This window comes from Anopheles funestus, chromosome 3RL (genome assembly GCF_943734845.2).
Source record: "Anopheles funestus chromosome 3RL, idAnoFuneDA-416_04, whole genome shotgun sequence".
In the NCBI taxonomy this organism is placed as follows: Eukaryota; Metazoa; Arthropoda; class Insecta; order Diptera; family Culicidae; genus Anopheles; species Anopheles funestus.
Window position 1 is genome coordinate 20,037,279 of NC_064599.1, and position 21,617 is coordinate 20,058,895.

Below are 21,617 nucleotides of genomic sequence, written 5' to 3' on the forward strand. Positions count from 1 at the left end.
TTCGCGCCTAATCTATTGCCCCATTCCGGAGCATTCGGCAAAATTTGCCGGCGACCGGAAATGGCATGCGGCGATTGTGTTACGGTTTTCGTTTTATCATATTCATACTGCCACCAACGGTGTGGTACGGTAATATGTAGCCTATCAATCGATTTGTTTGCTAATGTTATGTGTTTTGCTGTGTTTTTTTTTTTTTGCAGATGCCACCGTGCCGTCCTTTTTCGGTAACAGTACCGATTACTTCAAGTTGCTCGATCAGAACGAAAACACGTTACTGGTCGGTGCGCGAAATGCGGTGTACAACATCACGATCGATCAGCTGGTGGAGCTGCCCGGCCAGCGGATAACATGGCCATCGTCTGACGCACACCGGGAGCTGTGCACGCTTAAGGGGAAGCATGATCAAGACTGCCAGAACTATGTCCGCGTGTACGCACGGGTAAACGCGAACCGGATAATGATCTGCGGGACGAACTCGTTCAAGCCGCTGTGCCGTTACTACAACGTTCTGCCCGGGAATGGGTCGCTGGTGTACGACAACAATGAGCTGGAAGCGCAAGGACGCTGTCCGTACAATCCGCAGCACAACAGCACGTACGTCTATACCGACGGACAGCTGTACTCGGCAACGGTAGCTGACTTTTCCGGTGCGGATGCGCTGATCTACCGAGAACCACAGCGCACGGAACAGTTCGATAGTAAGCAGCTAAACCAACCAGCGTTCGTCAGTGCGATCGAGTACAACGGGTACGTGATGTTCTTCTACCGTGAGGTAGCGATGGAGTACATGAACTGCGGCAAGGCGATCTATTCCCGCGTGAGCCGGGTGTGCAAAAACGATAAGGGTGGCCCGTACCCGTTCCAGGATAAGTGGACATCGTTCCTGAAGGCACGTCTAAACTGCTCCATCCCCGGAGAGTATCCGTTCTACTTTGATGAGCTACGTGAGTATTGTACCATTTGCTGTAAAGATGCTCCGGAAGTTATTTCCAAAGAATGTTTTGTAACGCTACTAATTGTTTGTTTTTTTTTTCGTCTTGTTTTCTCACTATAGAAGCTACAACGAACGCCATCAGTGGCACGTACGGCGGAATGCGCAACAAAATCATATACGGCATCATGACAACGCCGGAAAACGCCATCGGAGGTTCGGCGGTTTGTGCCTTCTCGGTGGAGGACATTATGGAAGCATTCGAAGGACCTTTCAAAGCTCAGCGTGACATACACTCCAACTGGCTGCAGGTGCCACCGAGCTCGGTTCCCGAACCACGTCCCGGCAAGTGTGTCGACGATAGTCGTACCCTACCGAAAGCGTTGGTAAACTTCGTGAAAACAAACAACCTGATGGACAATTCGGTACCCTCGCTTCACTCCCGACCGGTGTTCACACGCGTCAGTCTGTACTATCGTCTATCGGCAATTGCAGTCGATCCGCAGGTGAAAGCGCTCGACGGTAACCGATACGATGTGATCTTCGTCGGCACGAACGATGGCAAGGTGATCAAGTTCGTGAACATACTATCGGCGAACAGTTCGGACGACGTGCGAACGGTTGTGATTAGTGAAACGCAAGCATTCCCACCGGGTACGAAAATTAACGAGATGACAATCTCGAAGAAAAACTCGGCCCTTATCGTGATCAGCAGCGGGAAGATCATTTCACTGCCACTGCACAACTGTAACGAGCATAGCTTCAAGACCTGCCGGAAGTGTTTGGAGCTGCAGGATCCTTACTGCGCTTGGGATGATTTGAATCGGGACTGTAAACCGATCGAAGACGTGCATGCGTCCGGTGCATCGATCGATCAGTTCTATCAGCGCTTGGATGGTGAACGTATCGGTGAGATCTGCCGGAAGTATGACCATCAGGAACCGACGGTACACACGTACGAAGACAATGACGTGTATACACGGATCGATGGTTCGGGTGCGGTTGAGAAACCGGACAAATCGTTCGACCAGCGCAATGTGCTGATCGTACACTCGAACCACGGTACGGTATCGTCGGTTGGGCCGGAAGATATCGACAACGAGATATCGATGTCGTCGATGGAAGGTGACGAGCTAACTAACCGGATCATCAACACTCATCAATACCATCATAAGCCGGGTAAGTGTGCATACAGGGTAACGGTGTACGTTATCGACGAGGAAGGTTTGCGTTTTTGCAGTTAGCTGATCTGTCATAAATGTGCTAATGATTGATGACAGCGAGAAGCGAGATGATAAACGACTTTAACCCGACTGTGGCGTTCCGGCTTCGTTACCTATTTAAGGTATACGGGGTGTGGTGTCGTTTGTACTTGCCTGTACAAATTTCGGTACCACAGGGAAAGCGATCCAACCGTTTATCATCGTGGTCTTGTTTTGCGCAAATGTGTCAAATGGGAGACACTTGTTGTGTGAGTTTTTTAGCTTATTTTTTCGGTTAAATTTTTCGTTGAGGGTGCGGTTTTATGTATTTCATTCAGCTATGAAAGAAGGAGGTACACCGGAGCTCTTTTTTGTGACATGAAATCTTGCCATTTCATATGTTGTGAATGAAGAAAACTTTTTTTCTTACCACAAGCACAAGAAGGAGGTGTGTACTTTTTTTTTACTTTCCCTTCACGGGTTGGGTCAGCTGGGTGTAGGTTTGTTTTGGCACGGTGTGTCCCACTTTTTCGGAAGGTGGTGGGTGCATTTGAGCGTTTTCAGTTCATGTAACGAACAAAAAAAAGTCACACATTGGTTGCACTTGTACGCCTCTGTTTGTGATCGCTTTTTTACTGAATATTTTAAGCCAAGCCAAACTAAATCTTGTTTTTTGTTGACAATTTATTTTCGACAGAGGTAGCAATATGCATAAGTGAAACCGTTTCACAAAGTTGAACGAAGCCAGCGGATTTAAAAAGTGCAACAAATGCATAGTTGTGTGCATGATTTACACTGATGCAATTTGATGCCATTGGAGGGTTCTTAATGAGGTCAGGGCGTAACTTTATGAATGGTGTTTACTAACGTGTTTTTTGGTTTTTTTCTACAATTTCAGATACATTCGTAAAGGAAAACTTACGATTCGCGGCCGGCAATTGGTCCATATTTGTGGTGATTCTTTTCGTAACTGCACTGCTCGGTATGGTGGCGGGGTATGTGCTCACGCGAAGGATGAGTAAAGGGCAGGCGTGTGAACATCGAAACCAGTGGTAAGTTAGGATGATTTCCGTTAATGTATTTGACAGTCACACTAATGTAATGTTTCGCTTCTTAATTCTTACTCCTTTTTAGGCACAGCGGGAAAAGCCTTTCGATGCTTTCGCAGAACCGCACCAACGGTAAGGATGTAAATCTGCTCATGAACACCACGAACCAGTACCACACGCAGCAGCAAGCGATTGTGCAACAGCTGCAACAGCACCATCAAAACAACTGCAAGGATAATATCGATTTCGATTACAAAGATCGAAGCGTTGAGTGCAAAAACTCGACGGAAAACCTCGAGAAGGACATCAGCAAAGGCATGGGCACGCTACAGAAGGTGAAAAAGACGTACATATGATTACTGTACTACTAAACACACTACAAAAAACAAACCCCAAATGCGAATACCCTCTCCTTTCTTCGGGGGCCTCTTTGGTGCGGATGTCGTCGTCTTGCCGGACGTTGGGATATTCTTTTTCCGCCTCCCCCCCTGACTTCGTCTTAACGCTGGACGGTGCCTTCTCTTGTGACTCACTTTCGCTCACATCTATCGCAGAGGAACTTCTACCCTACAAACGTGCGGCGCTTTTGTATCTTGGTGGTTGGTATATAAACTCTTTGTGTATGTGGGATGTATGTTTTAACCAGTGCTCTCTCTCTCTCCTACTCTGTGCATGTGGTGAGGAAAAATGTGCGGATAGGATACGGTCACAAAACGATTGGACGTTCCGTCAGTCCATTCCATTAGTAAACCATTCGAAATCGAATCTACAATCGATCAACAAAATTTTGGTTAGGAACAGAAGGAATACTAGAGAAAACAAAGTACATCCGACGTGTTATGCTTCAGGAGTTGAAAGTTTAGAAAGGTTCGGTTCGATCCGCTCTCTTCCGGTTGTTGAGATTTGCTATGGTGAACGGAATGGAATGGAAAAGGGTTTCTTTATCGCTTCTATTAAGATCACTCTACCTGATTCATCTTGAATTTCTTAACGTCTCCTAAATGCATGCATGTACTTTGCCTCATTCTTTCTAATATGCTAAGTCTCGTAACAAACTGGCAGTGTGACGATGTTCAATGCATTGGACCATTGCACGGGGATGCGAAAAAACAAACACAAATAACAAGCGATAACAAGCGCTTTCTGTTACTGACAAAACAAAACGAGAAGGAATTGCAAGCTTCCGTCCAACAATTGTACTCTAACTAAGTTTCTTTCCTTCTCAGTGGCTACATCTATGTTCTTTACATGTTCTACCTTCTCTAAAGCGTATCCAGGATGCGTATACTATCTACTTTATAAAAAGGAAACGATTAATCTCTTCCTAGAAGCGATCAATCGTTTGTACATTTTCTGGCTTTAAATTTTCCGTTGATGCGTTAACAATTGCCTCCTTCTAAGGCATGCTACTAATGTAAACGATTGTACAAGCAACAAAAAACACATATCCTTACACGATTTTCTTTCTCCATTCCGTTCCTATAAAGCAGACGCGCCACTTGAAGACATTTAAACCGTAGTGAGTGTGCAATTAAGGCAAGGGACAGTAACTGAACCGTTCGATGTCCGTACGAACCGTTTCGTGCCAATAACTCTGTGGTGCATCCGGGAGTTGTGTATATAATCGCATGCAAGATCAATATCGACCAACCACCTCCAGCCAGCGCGGCAGTTTTGTAGATTTTCGTTTTAATGTAAATGTGCTCGGAAAGATGTTTAACGGGGCACATTTCACCACCACTTTCCTCCGCCTCGAAGAAGTGTTTTGCAATAATGACACGAGAGTGAGACTGTGTGCTTAGCACAAAACCGATTTTAACTGGGTTATAACCGTAACCTATGCGTAGCCTTTGGACAATGGTTCTTGTTCGTCCAGCGCGATGAAAAGATGTCCTTAGAAGTGCCTCCCTTTCTTGTAGGTGCTTCCATTCCAGTAGCGTTTGGTAAGCTGCCGCAGATCGTTTAACCGAAGCGAACGAACGAATTCTAAGTGTAGCGATTATAAAGCTCGCAAACAATTTGTGCAGCTAAAATCGGTTAGAAATTGTTCCGATATCGAGGGCTCCCCTATTTGTCGTAAACTTATGCGTTCCAATCAAAAATCGAGCCGAGCTCGTATCGTGTTTAGGCTAAGAAAAAACAAAAAAAACAAACAGTGCGATTGTAGAAATCATTAGAACAGGGAGATCAAAATTTGCGAACATTAGTCTGTAGGAAGAACACTCGAGGTTTGTCACTTACACTAGACGGAAAGCGATACTGCGCCACGCTAAATTGCATTAAACCGTGTGGGTCGCACCTGAGATGGTATCGTTTTTTTTCATTACATTAATGACAATTCATTTAGTGGATAAGCGACAAGAGACGCATGTACAGTTACAGCCCAGAACAAGTTGATAAAAAAGCGAGTAATTAGCGCGAGAGAATGGAATGTATCGTAAGGTAAAGAATTTAGTGAAATTTTTAACTTTTTTTTATTTGCTATCAATAGATGTAAGGGCTAGGATAAGTGCAGCGTTTTACCTTAAGTAATTGGATTCGTATGTCGACCTTTATGTTTTTGTACACCCATTAATAGCTATACAAAAAGAAAGGCGCCAGGAGGTACGGACACGAACTTTTACGATTTGTACATCCATTGATCGTTATTTAATTTTGCTCAAGAATCTCTGTTTTAATCGTTGTGGGCAATGCAAAGCGACGAAGAAAACAAACAATTTAAATACAAAAATACTCTACGAATGATGTGATGTGACTCCGGTTCAGCGCGTGTGCATGGAACTTTATGTTGTTTTTTTTTTGCAATTACGCTCAGTATCATGCAATTTAACTGGTTTATATAGCATTATCCCACCTCATTGTTTTGTTTTCATAATCTTTCAATACTTGTCAGTCGAACTCAATCTTAATCATGCGATTAAAACGAACCAACAAAACAGCACGATTAGCGTGTAAGCGAAACAGAAATAATTTATGCCACCGAGACTGTAGCAAAACAGTGTTATTGTTTTTAATTATATCAAATAGCTATTACCTATTGCTCCATTAAACACACGTTCGATGCAATATTATAGAACAAATAGAAGGTATGAATGTTGTAATAGTTTAAGCTTGCTGCTAGTAGTAAAGTGTTTGTAATCGAATCATGAGCATATAACAGTGGACGACGGTACAGGCGAAACAATGTGATAAAAATGAGTATTTTAATTATTTTTTTTCGAGCCTAAACGTCCTTACAGTGTGTACGTATGCGTGAGTATGTGTGATTGGATGCGTGCGTATTTGTTGTATCTTATAGTGTTAATAGTGTGTAGCGTTCGCAGAAAGAGCTTATTGAGGAAAAGAAAAAAAAGAAAAAATGGTAGCAAACCATCACAACTCGACTCATATGCTCATATATCATAGATAAACGATCAAGTAGTAATGCAGCTGTGCTGTGTGAAGGTTACTTGTTGTAGCCTTTTTACTATGCAAACAAAAAATCCACATATTAAAACCCTCAGCCTTTGGACAGTGATTTCGTTCCAATTTGTGCCTGTAAGTGAACATACAGAAACCGACAGCAATAGATATGAGGTGAGGAAGAAAAAATCCTTTTTTTTCGGCGCAAACAAATGGCGAATATTTAGGCTAGTGGTAATCATTACAACAGATGCCTGGCGATAGTGATGAGGATGTAGTAAGCATGTATTCGTATCGTATATATCGACCAGCAGAGTCCCATTATATATATAGCGTACACATACACAAATGCGGGAAGCAAGCAATTTGTGACAACTCGAATCATATTGTAAATATACTGAACGATCGAAATAAAAAGTGAATAAATCCTGAATCTTGTTTGTGTGTTGTTTTTAAAAAGAGAGAGAAACTTCTTCCCTGAATAATTTCTTCTTATCTGACCCCGTCCCTAAACGCTTAGCAATTGTTGCGTTTGCGAACGCGAGACAGAAATTTTTTTTGCGAAACTCCATATAAAAAAAATTGTGAAGAGTCGCTATACGTGTATTTTCAGTGAAAAATCGCTATTCGAAACGCGATTTGACGTCATGTCAATTTTTTGTAATAGCAAGGTAAGTAGTTTGCTTAAACAAATACAAATTCAAAAATTAGATCGGTTGAGTGTCATTGAATATTGTAAAGTTTATAAAAAATCGAGTGCTTTCTATTTTTTAAAGTACGTACGAGTTCTATATAATTATTATGAATGTAAATACTATTTTTAAAACAGAAGAATGGCTGTTAATTCGAAAAAAATCTCATCTCGTGAACATTTCCCAAAAAATTCTATAAATTTGTCAATTTCCTAAGGCTCATTTTTGCATCAAATTTTGCCTATAACTCCAATGGCACCAATGGCTACATTTTCTTCTTGGACGGCCATGCCCTCAGATGTCTGTGCCGCAAGTTATTCGAGGAACCAAGTTCCATACCCTGTTTGAGAAAATGTAAAATTTTCTTCATTTTTGCACCAAGTTTTGCCTATAAATCGGTCGGTATCCAACGGATCGCCAATCTTTAACCTGTGGTCGATAGATGGCACCAATGGCTACATTTTCTTCTTGGACAGCCATGCCCTTAGATGTCTGTTCCAGAAGTTTATCGAGGAACCAAGTTCCATACCCTGTTTGAGAAAATATAAAATTTTCTTCATTTTTGCACCAAGTTTCGCCTATAACTCGGTCGGTATCCAACGGATCGCCAAACTTTAACCTGTGGTTGATAGATGGCACCAATGGCTACATTTTCTTCTTGGACAGCCATGCCCTCAGATGTCTGTGCCAAAAGTTATTCGAGGAACCAAGTTCCATACCCTGTTTGAGAAAATGTAAAATTTTCTTCATTTTTGCACCAAGTTTTGCCTATAACTCGGTCGGTATCCAACGGATCGCCAAACTTTAACCTGTGGTCGATAGATGGCACCAATGGCTACATTTTCCTCTTGGACAGCCATACCCTTAGATGTCTGTGCCAGAAGTTTATCGAGGAACCAAGTTCCATACCCTGTTTGAGAAAATGTAAAATTTTCCTCATTTTTGAGCAATGTAGCAAAAATTTTAAATGTGATATATTTTGATGGGAATTTGTTGCAATAAGTTTCTTTTCACTTAAATAGTGCTTTAAATTGAAAAAAGAATAAAAAATCAGAAAAAAATTTCAAAAAAAATTTCCACTCGAAAATTTCATAAGGCTTACCCCTTACGATTTTTTTGGGAAATTTTGCAAAAAAAATTAAATTGTTTTATTTTAATGCCAATGGGTTGCAATGAGTTTCTTTACACTCTAATAACGCTTGAAATAAAAAAAAGAGTGAAAAATAATAAAAAATTCAAAAAATTAAAAAAAAATGAAAATATTTCTCATTTTTGCACCAAATTTTGCCTATAACTCGGTCGGTATCCAACGGATCGCCAAACTTTAACCTGTGGTCGATAGATGGCACCAATGGCTACATTTTCTTCTTGGACAGCCATGCTCTCAGATGTCTGTGCCAGAAGTTATTCAAGGAACCAAGTTCCATACCCTGTTTGAGGAAATGTAAAATTTTCTTCATTTTTGCACCAAGTTTTGCCTATAACTCGGTCGGTATCCAACGGATCGCCAAACTTTAACCTGTGGTCGGTAGATGGCACCAATGGCTACATTTTCTTCTTGGACGGCCATGCCCTCAGATGTCTGTGCCACAAGTTATTCGAGGAACCAAGTTCCATACCCTGTTTGAGAAAATGTAAAATTTTCTTCATTTTTGCACCAAGTTTCGCCTATAACTCGGTCGGTATCCAACGGATCGCCAAACTTTAACCTGTGGTCGATAGATGGCACCAATGGCTACATTTTCTTCTTGGACGGCCATGCCCTCAGATGTCTGTGCCACAAGTTATTCGAGGAACCAAGTTCCATACCCTGTTTGAGAAAATGTAAAATTTTCTTCATTTTTGCACCAAGTTTCGCCTATAACTCGGTCGGTATCCAACGGATCGCCAATCTTTAACCTGTGGTCGATAGATGGCACCAATGGCTACATTTTCTTCTTGGACGGCCATGCCCTCAGATGTCTGTGCCACAAGTTATTCGAGGAACCAAGTTCCATACCCTGTTTGAGAAAATATAAAATTTTCTTCATTTTTGCACCAAGTTTCGCCTATAACTCGGTCGGTATCCAACGGATCGCCAAACTTTAACCTGTGGTTGATAGATGGCACCAATGGCTACATTTTCTTCTTGGACAGCCATGCCCTCAGATGTCTGTGCCAAAAGTTATTCGAGGAACCAAGTTCCATACCCTGTTTGAGAAAATGTAAAATTTTCTTCATTTTTGCACCAAGTTTTGCCTATAACTCGGTCGGTATCCAACGGATCGCCAAACTTTAACCTGTGGTCGATAGATGGCACCAATGGCTACATTTTCCTCTTGGACAGCCATACCCTTAGATGTCTGTGCCAGAAGTTTATCGAGGAACCAAGTTCCATACCCTGTTTGAGAAAATGTAAAATTTTCCTCATTTTTGAGCAATGTAGCAAAAATTTTAAATGTGATATATTTTGATGGGAATTTGTTGCAATAAGTTTCTTTTCACTTAAATAGTGCTTTAAATTGAAAAAAGAATAAAAAATCAGAAAAAAATTTCAAAAAAAATTTCCACTCGAAAATTTCATAAGGCTTACCCCTTACGATTTTTTTGGGAAATTTTGCAAAAAAAATTAAATTGTTTTATTTTAATGCCAATGGGTTGCAATGAGTTTCTTTACACTCTAATAACGCTTGAAATAAAAAAAAGAGTGAAAAATAATAAAAAATTCAAAAAATTAAAAAAAAATGAAAATTTTTCTCATTTTTGCACCAAATTTTGCCTATAACTCGGTCGGTATCCAACGGATCGCCAAACTTTAACCTGTGGTCGATAGATGGCACCAATGGCTACATTTTCTTCTTGGACAGCCATGCTCTCAGATGTCTGTGCCAGAAGTTATTCAAGGAACCAAGTTCCATACCCTGTTTGAGGAAATGTAAAATTTTCTTCATTTTTGCACCAAGTTTTGCCTATAACTCGGTCGGTATCCAACGGATCGCCAAACTTTAACCTGTGGTCGATAGATGGCACCAATGGCTACATTTTCTTCTTGGACGGCCATGCCCTCAGATGTCTGTGCCACAAGTTATTCGAGGAACCAAGTTCCATACCCTGTTTGAGAAAATGTAAAATTTTCTTCATTTTTGCACCAAGTTTTGCCTATAACTCGGTCGGTATCCAACGGATCGCCAAACTTTAACCTGTGGTCGATAGATGGCACCAATGGCTACATTTTCTTCTTGGACGGCCATGCCCTCAGATGTCTGTGCCACAAGTTATTCGAGGAACCAAGTTCCATATCCTGTTTGAGAAAATGTAAAATTTTCTTCATTTTTGCACCAAGTTTTGCCTATAACTCGGTCGGTATCCAACGGATCGCCAAACTTTAACCTGTGGTCGATAGATGGCACCAATGGCTACATTTTCTTCTTGGACGGCCATGCCCTCAGATGTCTGTGCCACAAGTTATTCGAGGAACCAAGTTCCATACCCTGTTTGAGAAAATGTAAAATTTTCTTCATTTTTGCACCAAGTTTTGCCTATAACTCGGTCGGTATCCAACGGATCGCCAAACTTTAACCTGTGGTCGATAGATGGCACCAATGGCTACATTTTCTTCTTGGACAGCCATGCTCTCAGATGTCTGTGCCAGAAGTTATTCGAGGAACCAAGTTCCATACCCTGTTTGAGAAAATGTAAAATTTTCTTCATTTTTGCACCAAGTTTTGCCTATAACTCGGTCGGTATCCAACGGATCGCCAAACTTTAACCTGTGGTCGATAGATGGCACCAATGGCTACATTTTCTTCTTGGACGGCCATGCTCTCAGATGTCTGTGCCAGAAGTTATTCGAGGAACCAAGTTCCATACCCTGTTTGAGAAAATGTAAAATTTTCTTCATTTTTGCACCAAGTTTTGCCTATAACTCGGTCGGTATCCAACGGATCGCCAAACTTTAACCTGTGGTCGATAGATGGCACCAATGGCTACATTTTCTTCTTGGACAGCCATGCTCTCAGATGTCTGTGCCAGAAATTATTCGAGGAACCAAGTTCCATACCCTGTTTGAGAAAATATAAAATTTTCTTCATTTTTGCACCAAGTTTCGCCTATAACTCGGTCGGTATCCAACGGATCGCCAAACTTTAACCTGTGGTCGATAGAAGGCACCAATGGCTACATTTTCTTCTTGGACAGCCATGCTCTCAGATGTCTGTGCCAGAAGTTATTCGAGGAACCAAGTTCCATACCCTGTTTGAGAAAATGTAAAATTTTCTTCATTTTTGCACCAAGTTTTGCCTATAACTCGGTCGGTATCCAACGGATCGCCAAACTTTAACCTGTGGTCGATAGATGGCACCAATGGCTACATTTTCTTCTTGGACGGCCATGCTCTCAGATGTCTGTGCCACAAGTTATTCGAGGAACCAAGTTCCATACCCTGTTTGAGAAAATGTAAAATTTTCCTCATTTTTGAGCAATGTAGCAAAAATTTTAAATGTGATATATTTTGATGGGAATTTGTTGCAATAAGTTTCTTTTCACTTAAATAGTGCTTTAAATTAAAAAAAGAATAAAAAATCAGAAAAAAATTTCAAAAAAAATTTCCACTGGAAAATTTCATAAGGCTTACCCCTTACGATTTTTTTGGGAAATTTTGCAAAAAAATTAAATTGTTTTATTTTAATGCCAATGGGTTGCAATGAGTTTCTTTACACTCTAATAATGCTTGAAATAAAAAAAAGAGTGCAAAATAATAAAAAATTAAAAAAATTAAAAAAAAATGAAAATTTTTCTCATTTTTGCACCAAATTTTGCCTATAACTCGGTCGGTATCCAACGAATCGCATATCTTTAACCTGTGGTCGATAGATGGCACCAATGGCTACATTTTCTTCTTGGACAGCGATGCTCTCAGATGTCTGTGCCAGAAGTCATTCGAGGAACCAAGTTCCATACCCTGTTTGAGAAAATATAAAATTTTCTTCATTTTTGCACCAAGTTTTGCCTATAACTCGGTCGGTATCCAACGGATCGCCAAACTTTAACCTGTGGTTGATAGATGGCACCAATGGCTACATTTTCTTCTTGGACAGCCATACCCTTAGATGTCTGTGCCAGAAGTTTATCGAGGAACCAAGTTCCATACCCTGTTTGAGAAAATGTAAAATTTTCCTCATTTTTGAGCAATGTAGCAAAAATTTTAAATGTGATATATTTTGATGGGAATTTGTTGCAATAAGTTTCTTTTCACTTAAATAGTGCTTTAAATTAAAAAAAGAATAAAAAATCAGAAAAAAATTTAAAAAAAAATTTCCACTCGAAAATTTCATAAGGCTTACCCCTTACGATTTTTTTGGAAAATTTTGCAAAAAAAATTAAATTGTTTTATTTTAATGCCAATGGGTTGCAATGAGTTTCTTTACACTCTAATAATGCTTGAAATAAAAAAAGAGTGAAAAAAAATAAAAAATTCAAAAAATTAAAAAAAAATGAAAATTTTTCTCATTTTTGCACCAAATTTTGCCTATAACTCGGTCGGTATCCAACGGATCGCCAAACTTTAACCTGTGGTCGATAGATGGCACCAATGGCTACATTTTCTTCTTGGACAGCGATGCTCTCAGATGTCTGTGCCAGAAGTCATTCGAGGAACCAAGTTCCATACCCTGTTTGAGAAAATATAAAATTTTCTTCATTGCACCAAGTTTTGCCTATAACTCGGTCGGTATCCAACGGATCGCCAAACTTTAACCTGTGGTAGATAGATGGCACCAATGGCTACATTTTCTTCTTGGACAGCCATGCCCTTAGATGTCTGTTCCAGAAGTTTATCGAGGAACCAAGTTCCATACCCTGTTTGAGAAAATGTAAAATTTTCCTCATTTTTGAGCAATGTAGCAAACATTTTAAATGTGATATATTTTGATGGGAATTTGTTGCAATAAGTTTCTTTTCACTTAAATAGTGCTTTAAATTAAAAAAAGAATAAAAAATCAGAAAAAAATTTCAAAAAAATTTTCCACTCGAAAATTTGATAAGGCTTACCCCTTACGATTTTTTTGGGAAATTTTGCAAAAAAAATTAAATTGTTTTATTTTAATGCCAATGGGTTGCAATGAGTTTCTTTACACTCTAATAATGCTTGAAATAAAAAAAAGAGTGAAAAATAATAAAAAATTCAAAAAATTAAAAAAAAATGAAAATTTTTCTCATTTTTGCACCAAATTTTGCCTATAACTCGGTCGGTATCCAACGGATCGCCAAACTTTAACCTGTGGTCGATAGATGGCACCAATGGCTACATTTTCTTCTTGGACAGCCATGCCCTTAGATGTCTGTGCCAGAAGTTATTCGAGGATCCAAGTTCCATACCCTGTTTGAGATAATGTAAAATTTTCCTCATTTTTGAGCAATGTAGCAAAAATTTTAAATGTGATATATTTTGATGGGAATTTGTTGCAATAAGTTTCTTTTCACTTAAATAGTGCTTTAAATTAAAAAAAGAATAAAAAATCAGAAAAAAATTTCAAAAAAATTTTCCACTCGAAAATTTCATAAGGCTTACCCCTTACGATTTTTTTGGAAAATTTTGCAAAAAAAATTAAATTGTTTTATTTTAATGCCAATGGGTTGCAATGAGTTTCTTTACACTCTAATAATGCTTGAAATAAAAAAAAGAGTGAAAAAAAATAAAAAATTCAAAAAATTAAAAAAAAATGAAAATTTTTCTCATTTTTGCACCAAATTTTGCCTATAACTCGGTCGGTATAAAACGGATCGCCAAACTTTAACCTGTGGTCGATAGATGGCACCAATGGCTACATTTTCTTCTTGCACAGCCATGCTCTCAGATGTCTGTGCCAGAAGTTATTCGAGGAACCAAGTTCCATACCCGGTTTGAGAAAATGTAAAATTTTCTTCATTTTTGTACCAAGTTTTGCCTATAACTCGTTCGGTATCCAACGGATCGCCAAACTTTAACCTGTGGTCGATAGATGGCACCAATGGCTACATTTTCTTCTTGGACAGCCATGCTCTCAGATGTCTGTGCCAGAAGTTATTCGAGGAACCAAGTTCCATACCCTGTTTGAGAAAATGTAAAATTTTCCTCATTTTTGAGCAATGTAGCAAAAATTTTAAATGTGATATATTTTGATGGGAATTTGTTGCAATAAGTTTCTTTTCACTTAAATAGTGCTTTAAATTAAAAAAAGAATAAAAAATCAGAAAAAAATTTCAAAAAAATTTTCCACTCGAAAATTTCATAAGGCTTACCCCTTACGATTTTTTTGGGAAATTTTGCAAAAAAAAATAAAATTGTTTTATTTTAATGCCAATGGGTTGCAATGAGTTTCTTTACACTCTAATAATGCTTGAAATAAAAAAAGAGTGAAAAATAATAAAAAAATCAAAAAATTAAAAAAAAATGAAAATTTTTCTCATTTTTGCACCAAATTTTGCCTATAACTCGGTCGGTATAAATTGGATCGCCAAACTTTAACCTGTGGTCGATAGATGGCACCAATGGCTACATTTTCTTCTTGGACAGCCATGCCCTTAGATGTCTGTGCCAGAAGTTATTCGAGGAACCAAGTTCCATACCCTGTTTGAGAAAATGTAAAATTTTCTTCATTTTTGCACCAAGTTTTGCCTATAAATCGGTCGGTATCCAACGGATCGCCAATCTTTAACCTGTGGTCGATAGATGGCACAAATGGCTACATTTTCTTCTTGGACAGCCATGCTCTCAGATGTCTGTGCCAGAAGTTATTCGAGGAACCAAGTTCCATACCCTGTTTGAGAAAATGTAAAATTTTCTTCATTTTTGAGCAATGTAGCAAAAATTTTAAATGTGATATATTTTGATGGGAATTTGTTGCAATAAGTTTCTTTTCACTTAAATAGTGCTTTAAATTAAAAAAAGAATAAAAAATCAGAAAAAAATTTCAAAAAAATTTTCCACTCAAAAATTGCATAAGGCTTACCCCTTACGATTTTTTTGGGAAATTTTGCAAAAAAAATAAAATTGTTTTATTTTAATGCCAATGGGTTGCAATGAGTTTCTTTACACTCTAATATTGCTTGAAATAAAAAAAGAGTGAAAAAAAATAAAAAATTCAAAAAATTAAAAAAAAATGAAAATTTTTCTCATTTTTGCACCAAATTTTGCCTATAACTCTGTCGGTATAAAACGGATCGCCAAACTTTAACCTGTGGTCGATAGATGGCACCAATGGCTACATTTTCTTCTTGGACAGCCATGCTCTCAGATGTCTGTGGCAGAAGTTATTCGAGGAACCAAGTTCCATACCCTGTTTGAGAAAATGTAAAATTTTCTTCATTTTTGCACCAAGTTTTGCCTATAAATCGGTCGGTATCCAACGGATCGCCAATCTTTAACCTGTGGTCGATAGATGGCACCAATGGCTACATTTTCTTCTTGGACAGCCATGCTCTCAGATGTCTGTGCCAGAAGTTATTCGAGGAACCAAGTTCCATACCCTGTTTGAGAAAATGTAAAATTTTCCTCATTTTTGAGCAATGTAGCAAAAATTTTAAATGTGATATATTTTGATGGGAATTTGTTGCAATAAGTTTCTTTTCACTTAAATAGTGCTTTAAATTAAAAAAAGAATAAAAAATCAGAAAAAAATTTCAAAAAAATTTTCCACTCAAAAATTTCATAAGGCTTACCCCTTACGATTTTTTTGGGAAATTTTGCAAAAAAAATAAAATTGTTTTATTTTAATGCCAATGGGTTGCAATGAGTTTCTTTACACTCTAATATTGCTTGAAATAAAAAAAGAGTGAAAAAAAATAAAAAATTCAAAAAATTCAAAAAAAATGAAAATTTTTCTCATTTTTGCACCAAATTTTGCCTATAACTCTGTCGGTATAAAACGGATCGCCAAACTTTAACCTGTGGTCGATAGATGGCACCAATGGCTACATTTTCTTCTTGGACAGCCATGCTCTGAGATGTCTGTGGCAGAAGTTATTCGAGGAACCAAGTTCCATACCCTGTTTGAGAAAATGTAAAATTTTCTTCATTTTTGCACCAAGTTTTGCCTATAAATCGGTCGGTATCCAACGGATCGCCAATCTTTAACCTGTGGTCGATAGATGGCACCAATGGCTACATTTTCTTCTTGGACAGCCATGCCCTTAGATGTCTGTTCCAGAAGTTTATCGAGGAACCAAGTTCCATACCCTGTTTGAGAAAATGTAAAATTTTCCTCATTTTTGAGCAATGTAGCAAACATTTTAAATGTGATATATTTTGATGGGAATTTGTTGCAATAAGTTTCTTTTCACTTAAATAGTGCTTTAAATTAAAAAAAGAATAAATAATCAGAAAAAAATTTCAAAAAAATTTTTCACTCGAAAATTTCATAAGGCTTACCCCTTACGATTTTTTTGGGAAATTTTGCAAAAAAAATAAAATTGTTTTATTTTAATGCCAATGGGTTGCAATGAGTTTCTTTACACTCTAATAATGCTTGAAATAAAAAAAGAGTGAAAAATAATAAAAAAATCAAAAAATTAAAAAAAAATGAAAATTTTTCTCATTTTTGCACCAAATTTTGCCTATAACTCTGTCGGTATAAAACGGATCGCCAAACTTTAACCTGTGGTCGATAGATGGCACCAATGGCTACATTTTCTTCTTGGACAGCCATGCTCTCAGATGTCTGTGGCAGAAGTTATTCGAGGAACCAAGTTCCATACCCTGTTTGAGAAAATGTAAAATTTTCTTCATTTTTGTACCAAGTTTTGCCTATAACTCGTTCGGTATCCAACGGATCGCCAAACTTTAACCTGTGGTCGATAGATGGCACCAATGGCTACATTTTCTTCTTGGACAGCCATGCTCTCAGATGTCTGTGCCAGAAGTTATTCGAGGAACCAAGTTCCATACCCTGTTTGAGAAAATGTAAAATTTTCCTCATTTTTGAGCAATGTAGCAAAAATTTTAAATGTGATATATTTTGATGGGAATTTGTTGCAATAAGTTTCTTTTCACTTAAATAGTGCTTTAAATTAAAAAAAGAATAAAAAATCAGAAAAAAAATTCAAAAAAATTTTCCACTCAAAAATTTCATAAGGCTTACCCCTTACGATTTTTTTGGGAAATTTTGCAAAAAAACTTAAATTGTTTTTTTTTAATGCCAATGGGTTGCAATGAGTTTCTTTACACTCTAATAATGCTTGAAATAAAAAAAAGAGTGCAAAATAATAAAAAATTAAAAAAATTAAAAAAAATGAAAATTTTTCTCATTTTTGCACCAAATTTTGCCTATAACTCGGTCGGTATCCAACGAATCGCATATCTTTAACCTGTGGTCGATAGATGGCACCAATGGCTACATTTTCTTCTTGGACAGCGATGCTCTCAGATGTCTGTGCCAGAAGTCATTCGAGGAACCAAGTTCCATACCCTGTTTGAGAAAATATAAAATTTTCTTCATTTTTGCACCAAGTTTTGCCTATAACTCGGTCGGTATCCAACGGATCGCCAAACTTTAACCTGTGGTTGATAGATGGCACCAATGGCTACATTTTCTTCTTGGACAGCCATACCCTTAGATGTCTGTGCCAGAAGTTTATCGAGGAACCAAGTTCCATACCCTGTTTGAGAAAATGTAAAATTTTCCTCATTTTTGAGCAATGTAGCAAACATTTTAAATGTGATATATTTTGATGGGAATTTGTTGCAATAAGTTTCTTTTCACTTAAATAGTGCTTTAAATTAAAAAAAGAATAAAAAATCAGAAAAAAATTTCAAAAAAAATTTCCACTCGAAAATTTCATAAGGCTTACCCCTTACGATTTTTTTGGAAAATTTTGCAAAAAAAATTAAATTGTTTTATTTTAATGCCAATGGGTTGCAATGAGTTTCTTTACACTCTAATAATGCTTGAAATAAAAAAAGAGTGAAAAAAAATAAAAAATTCAAAAAATTAAAAAAAAATGAAAATTTTTCTCATTTTTGCACCAAATTTTGCCTATAACTCGGTCGGTATCCAACGGATCGCCAAACTTTAACCTGTGGTCGATAGATGGCACCAATGGCTACATTTTCTTCTTGGACAGCGATGCTCTCAGATGTCTGTGCCAGAAGTCATTCGAGGAACCAAGTTCCATACCCTGTTTGAGAAAATATAAAATTTTCTTCATTGCACCAAGTTTTGCCTATAACTCGGTCGGTATCCAACGGATCGCCAAACTTTAACCTGTGGTCGATAGATGGCACCAATGGCTACATTTTCTTCTTGGACAGCCATGCCCTTAGATGTCTGTTCCAGAAGTTTATCGAGGAACCAAGTTCCATACCCTGTTTGAGAAAATGTAAAATTTTCCTCATTTTTGAGCAATGTAGCAAACATTTTAAATGTGATATATTTTGATGGGAATTTGTTGCAATAAGTTTCTTTTCACTTAAATAGTGCTTTAAATTAAAAAAAGAATAAAAAATCAGAAAAAAATTTCAAAAAAATTTTCCACTCGAAAATTTGATAAGGCTTACCCCTTACGATTTTTTTGGGAAATTTTGCAAAAAAAATTAAATTGTTTTATTTTAATGCCAATGGGTTGCAATGAGTTTCTTTACACTCTAATAATGCTTGAAATAAAAAAAAGAGTGAAAAATACTAAAAAAAATCAAAAAATTAAAAAAAAATGAAAATTTTTCTCATTTTTGCACCAAATTTTGCCTATAACTCGGTCGGTATCCAACGGATCGCCAAACTTTAACCTGTGGTCGATAGATGGCACCAATGGCTACATTTTCTTCTTGGACAGCCATGCCCTTAGATGTCTGTGCCAGAAGTTATTCGAGGATCCAAGTTCCATACCCTGTTTGAGATAATGTAAAATTTTCCTCATTTTTGAGCAATGTAGCAAAAATTTTAAATGTGATATATTTTGATGGGAATTTGTTGCAATAAGTTTCTTTTCACTTAAATAGTGCTTTAAATTAAAAAAAGAATAAAAAATCAGAAAAAAATTTCAAAAAAATTTTCTACTCGAAAATTTCATAAGGCTTACCCCTTACGATTTTTTTGGAAAATTTTGCAAAAAAAATTAAATTGTTTTATTTTAATGCCAATGGGTTGCAATGAGTTTCTTTACACTCTAATAATGCTTGAAATAAAAAAAGAGTGAAAAATAATAAAAAAATCAAAATATTAAAAAAAAATGAAAATTTTTCTCATTTTTGCACCAAATTTTGCCTATAACTCGGTCGGTATAAATTGGATCGCCAAACTTTAACCTGTGGTCGATAGATGGCACCAATGGCTACATTTTCTTCTTGGACAGCCATGCCCTTAGATGTCTGTGCCAGAAGTCATTCGAGGAACCAAGTTCCATACCCTGTTTGAGAAAATGTAAAATTTTCTTCATTTTTGCACCAAGTTTTGCCTATAAATCGGTCGGTATCCAACGGATCGCCAATCTTTAACCTGTGGTCGATAGATGGCACCAATGGCTACATTTTCTTCTTGGACAGCCATGCTCTCAGATGTCTGTGCCAGAAGTTATTCGAGGAACCAAGTTCCATACCCTGTTTGAGAAAATGTAAAATTTTCCTCATTTTTGAGCAATGTAGCAAAAATTTTAAATGTGATATATTTTGATGGGAATTTGTTGCAATAAGTTTCTTTTCACTTAAATAGTGCTTTAAATTAAAAAAAGAATAAAAAATCAGAAAAAAATTTCAAAAAAATTTTCCACTCAAAAATTTCATAAGGCTTACCCCTTACGATTTTTTTGGGAAATTTTGCAAAAAAAATAAAATTGTTTTATTTTAATGCCAATGGGTTGCAATGAGTTTCTTTACACTCTAATATTGCTTGAAATAAAAAAAGAGTGAAAAAAAATAAAAAATTCAAAAAATTCAAAAAAAATGAAAATTTTTCTCATTTTTGCACCAAATTTTGCCTATAACTCTGTCGGTATAAAACGGATCGCCAAACTTTAACCTGTGGTCGATAGATGGCACCAATGGCTACATTTTCTTCTTGGACAGCCATGCTCTCAGATGTCTGTGGCAGAAGTTATTCGAGGAACCAAGTTCCATACCCTGTTTGAGAAAATGTAAAATTTTCTTCATTTTTGCACCAAGTTTTGCCTATAAATCGGTCGGTATCCAACGGATCGCCAATCTTTAACCTGTGGTCGATAGATGGCACCAATGGCTACATTTTCTTCTTGGACAGCCATGCTCTCAGATGTCTGTGCCAGAAGTTATTCGAGGAACCAAGTTCCATACCCTGTTTGAGAAAATGTAAAATTTTCCTCATTTTTGAGCAATGTAGCAAAAATTTTAAATGTGATATATTTTGATGGGAATTTGTTGCAATAAGTTTCTTTTCACTTAAATAGTGCTTTAAATTAAAAAAAGAATAAAAAATCAGAAAAAAATTTCAAAAAAATTTTCCACTCAAAAATTTCATAAGGCTTACCCCTTACGATTTTTTTGGGAAATTTTGCAAAAAAAATAAAATTGTTTTATTTTAATGCCAATGGGTTGCAATGAGTTTCTTTACACTCTAATATTGCTTGAAATAAAAAAAGAGTGAAAAAAAAATAAAAAATTCAAAAAATTCAAAAAAAAATGAAAATTTTTCTCATTTTTGCACCAAATTTTGCCTATAACTCTGTCGGTATAAAACGGATCGCCAAACTTTAACCTGTGGTCGATAGATGGCACCAATGGCTACATTTTCTTCTTGGACAGCCATGCTCTCAGATGTCTGTGGCAGAAGTTATTCGAGGAACCAAGTTCCATACCCTGTTTGAGAAAATGTAAAATTTTCTTCATTTTTGCACCAAATTTTGCCTATAACTCGGTCGGTATCCAACGGATCGCCAATCTTTAACCTGTGGTCGATAGATGGCACCAATGGCTACATTTTCTACTTGGACAGCCATGCTCTCAGATGTCTGTGGCAGAAGTTATTCGAGGAACCAAGTTCCATACCCTGTTTGAGAAAATGTAAAATTTTCTTCATTTTTGCACCAAGTTTTGCCTATAACTCCGGCGGTATCCAACGGATGGCCAATCTTTAACCTGTGGTCGATAGATGGCACCAATGGCTATATTTTCTTCTTGGACAGCCATGCCCTTAGATGTCTGTGCCAGAAGTTATTCGAGGAACCAAGTTCCATACCCTGTTTGAGAAAATGTAAAATTTTCCTCATTTTTGAACAGTGTAGCAAAAAATTTAAATGTGATATATTTTGATGGGAATTTGTTGCAATAAGTTTCTTTTCATTTGAATAGTGCTTTAAATTAAAAAAAGAATAAAAAATCAGAAAAAAAATTAAAAAAATTTCCACTCGAATATTTCATAAG

At 37.2% G+C, this 21,617-nt stretch overlaps 1 protein-coding gene and 1 long non-coding RNA gene across 12 annotated transcripts in view; one reads left to right on the plus strand and one right to left on the minus strand.

Moving 5' to 3' along the window:
• The window catches only part of LOC125770351 (semaphorin-1A), a 90,131-nt gene extending 83,114 nt beyond the window's left edge, over positions 1-7,017 (plus strand). For all 6 annotated transcript variants that reach the window (XM_049439821.1, XM_049439816.1, XM_049439819.1 and 3 more), the window contains 5 exons: positions 201-944; positions 1,055-2,110; positions 3,032-3,185; positions 3,268-3,517; positions 4,673-7,017. In XM_049439821.1, the coding sequence (XP_049295778.1) occupies positions 201-944; positions 1,055-2,110; positions 3,032-3,185; positions 3,268-3,517; positions 4,673-4,702 (2,234 nt within the window). In that variant the 3' untranslated portion in view covers positions 4,703-7,017. The remainder of the gene's footprint in view (positions 1-200; positions 945-1,054; positions 2,111-3,031; positions 3,186-3,267; positions 3,518-4,672) is intronic.
• A 121-nt stretch (positions 7,018-7,138) lies between these two features.
• LOC125770358 (uncharacterized) lies at positions 7,139-21,459 on the minus strand. 6 transcript variants are annotated; one of them, XR_007419188.1, is made up of 3 exons: positions 10,266-11,820; positions 8,986-9,555; positions 7,139-7,705 (listed from the first exon to the last, which is right to left on the minus strand). It is a non-coding gene; the product is annotated as an uncharacterized LOC125770358 (long non-coding RNA). The 6 variants fall into 6 exon arrangements; XR_007419190.1 differs by lacking the exon at positions 7,139-7,705 and adding an exon at positions 7,839-8,085 and having other exon boundaries at positions 9,176-9,555; XR_007419187.1 differs by lacking the exon at positions 7,139-7,705 and adding an exon at positions 7,839-8,085.
• Between the last annotated feature and the right edge of the window lie 158 nt (positions 21,460-21,617).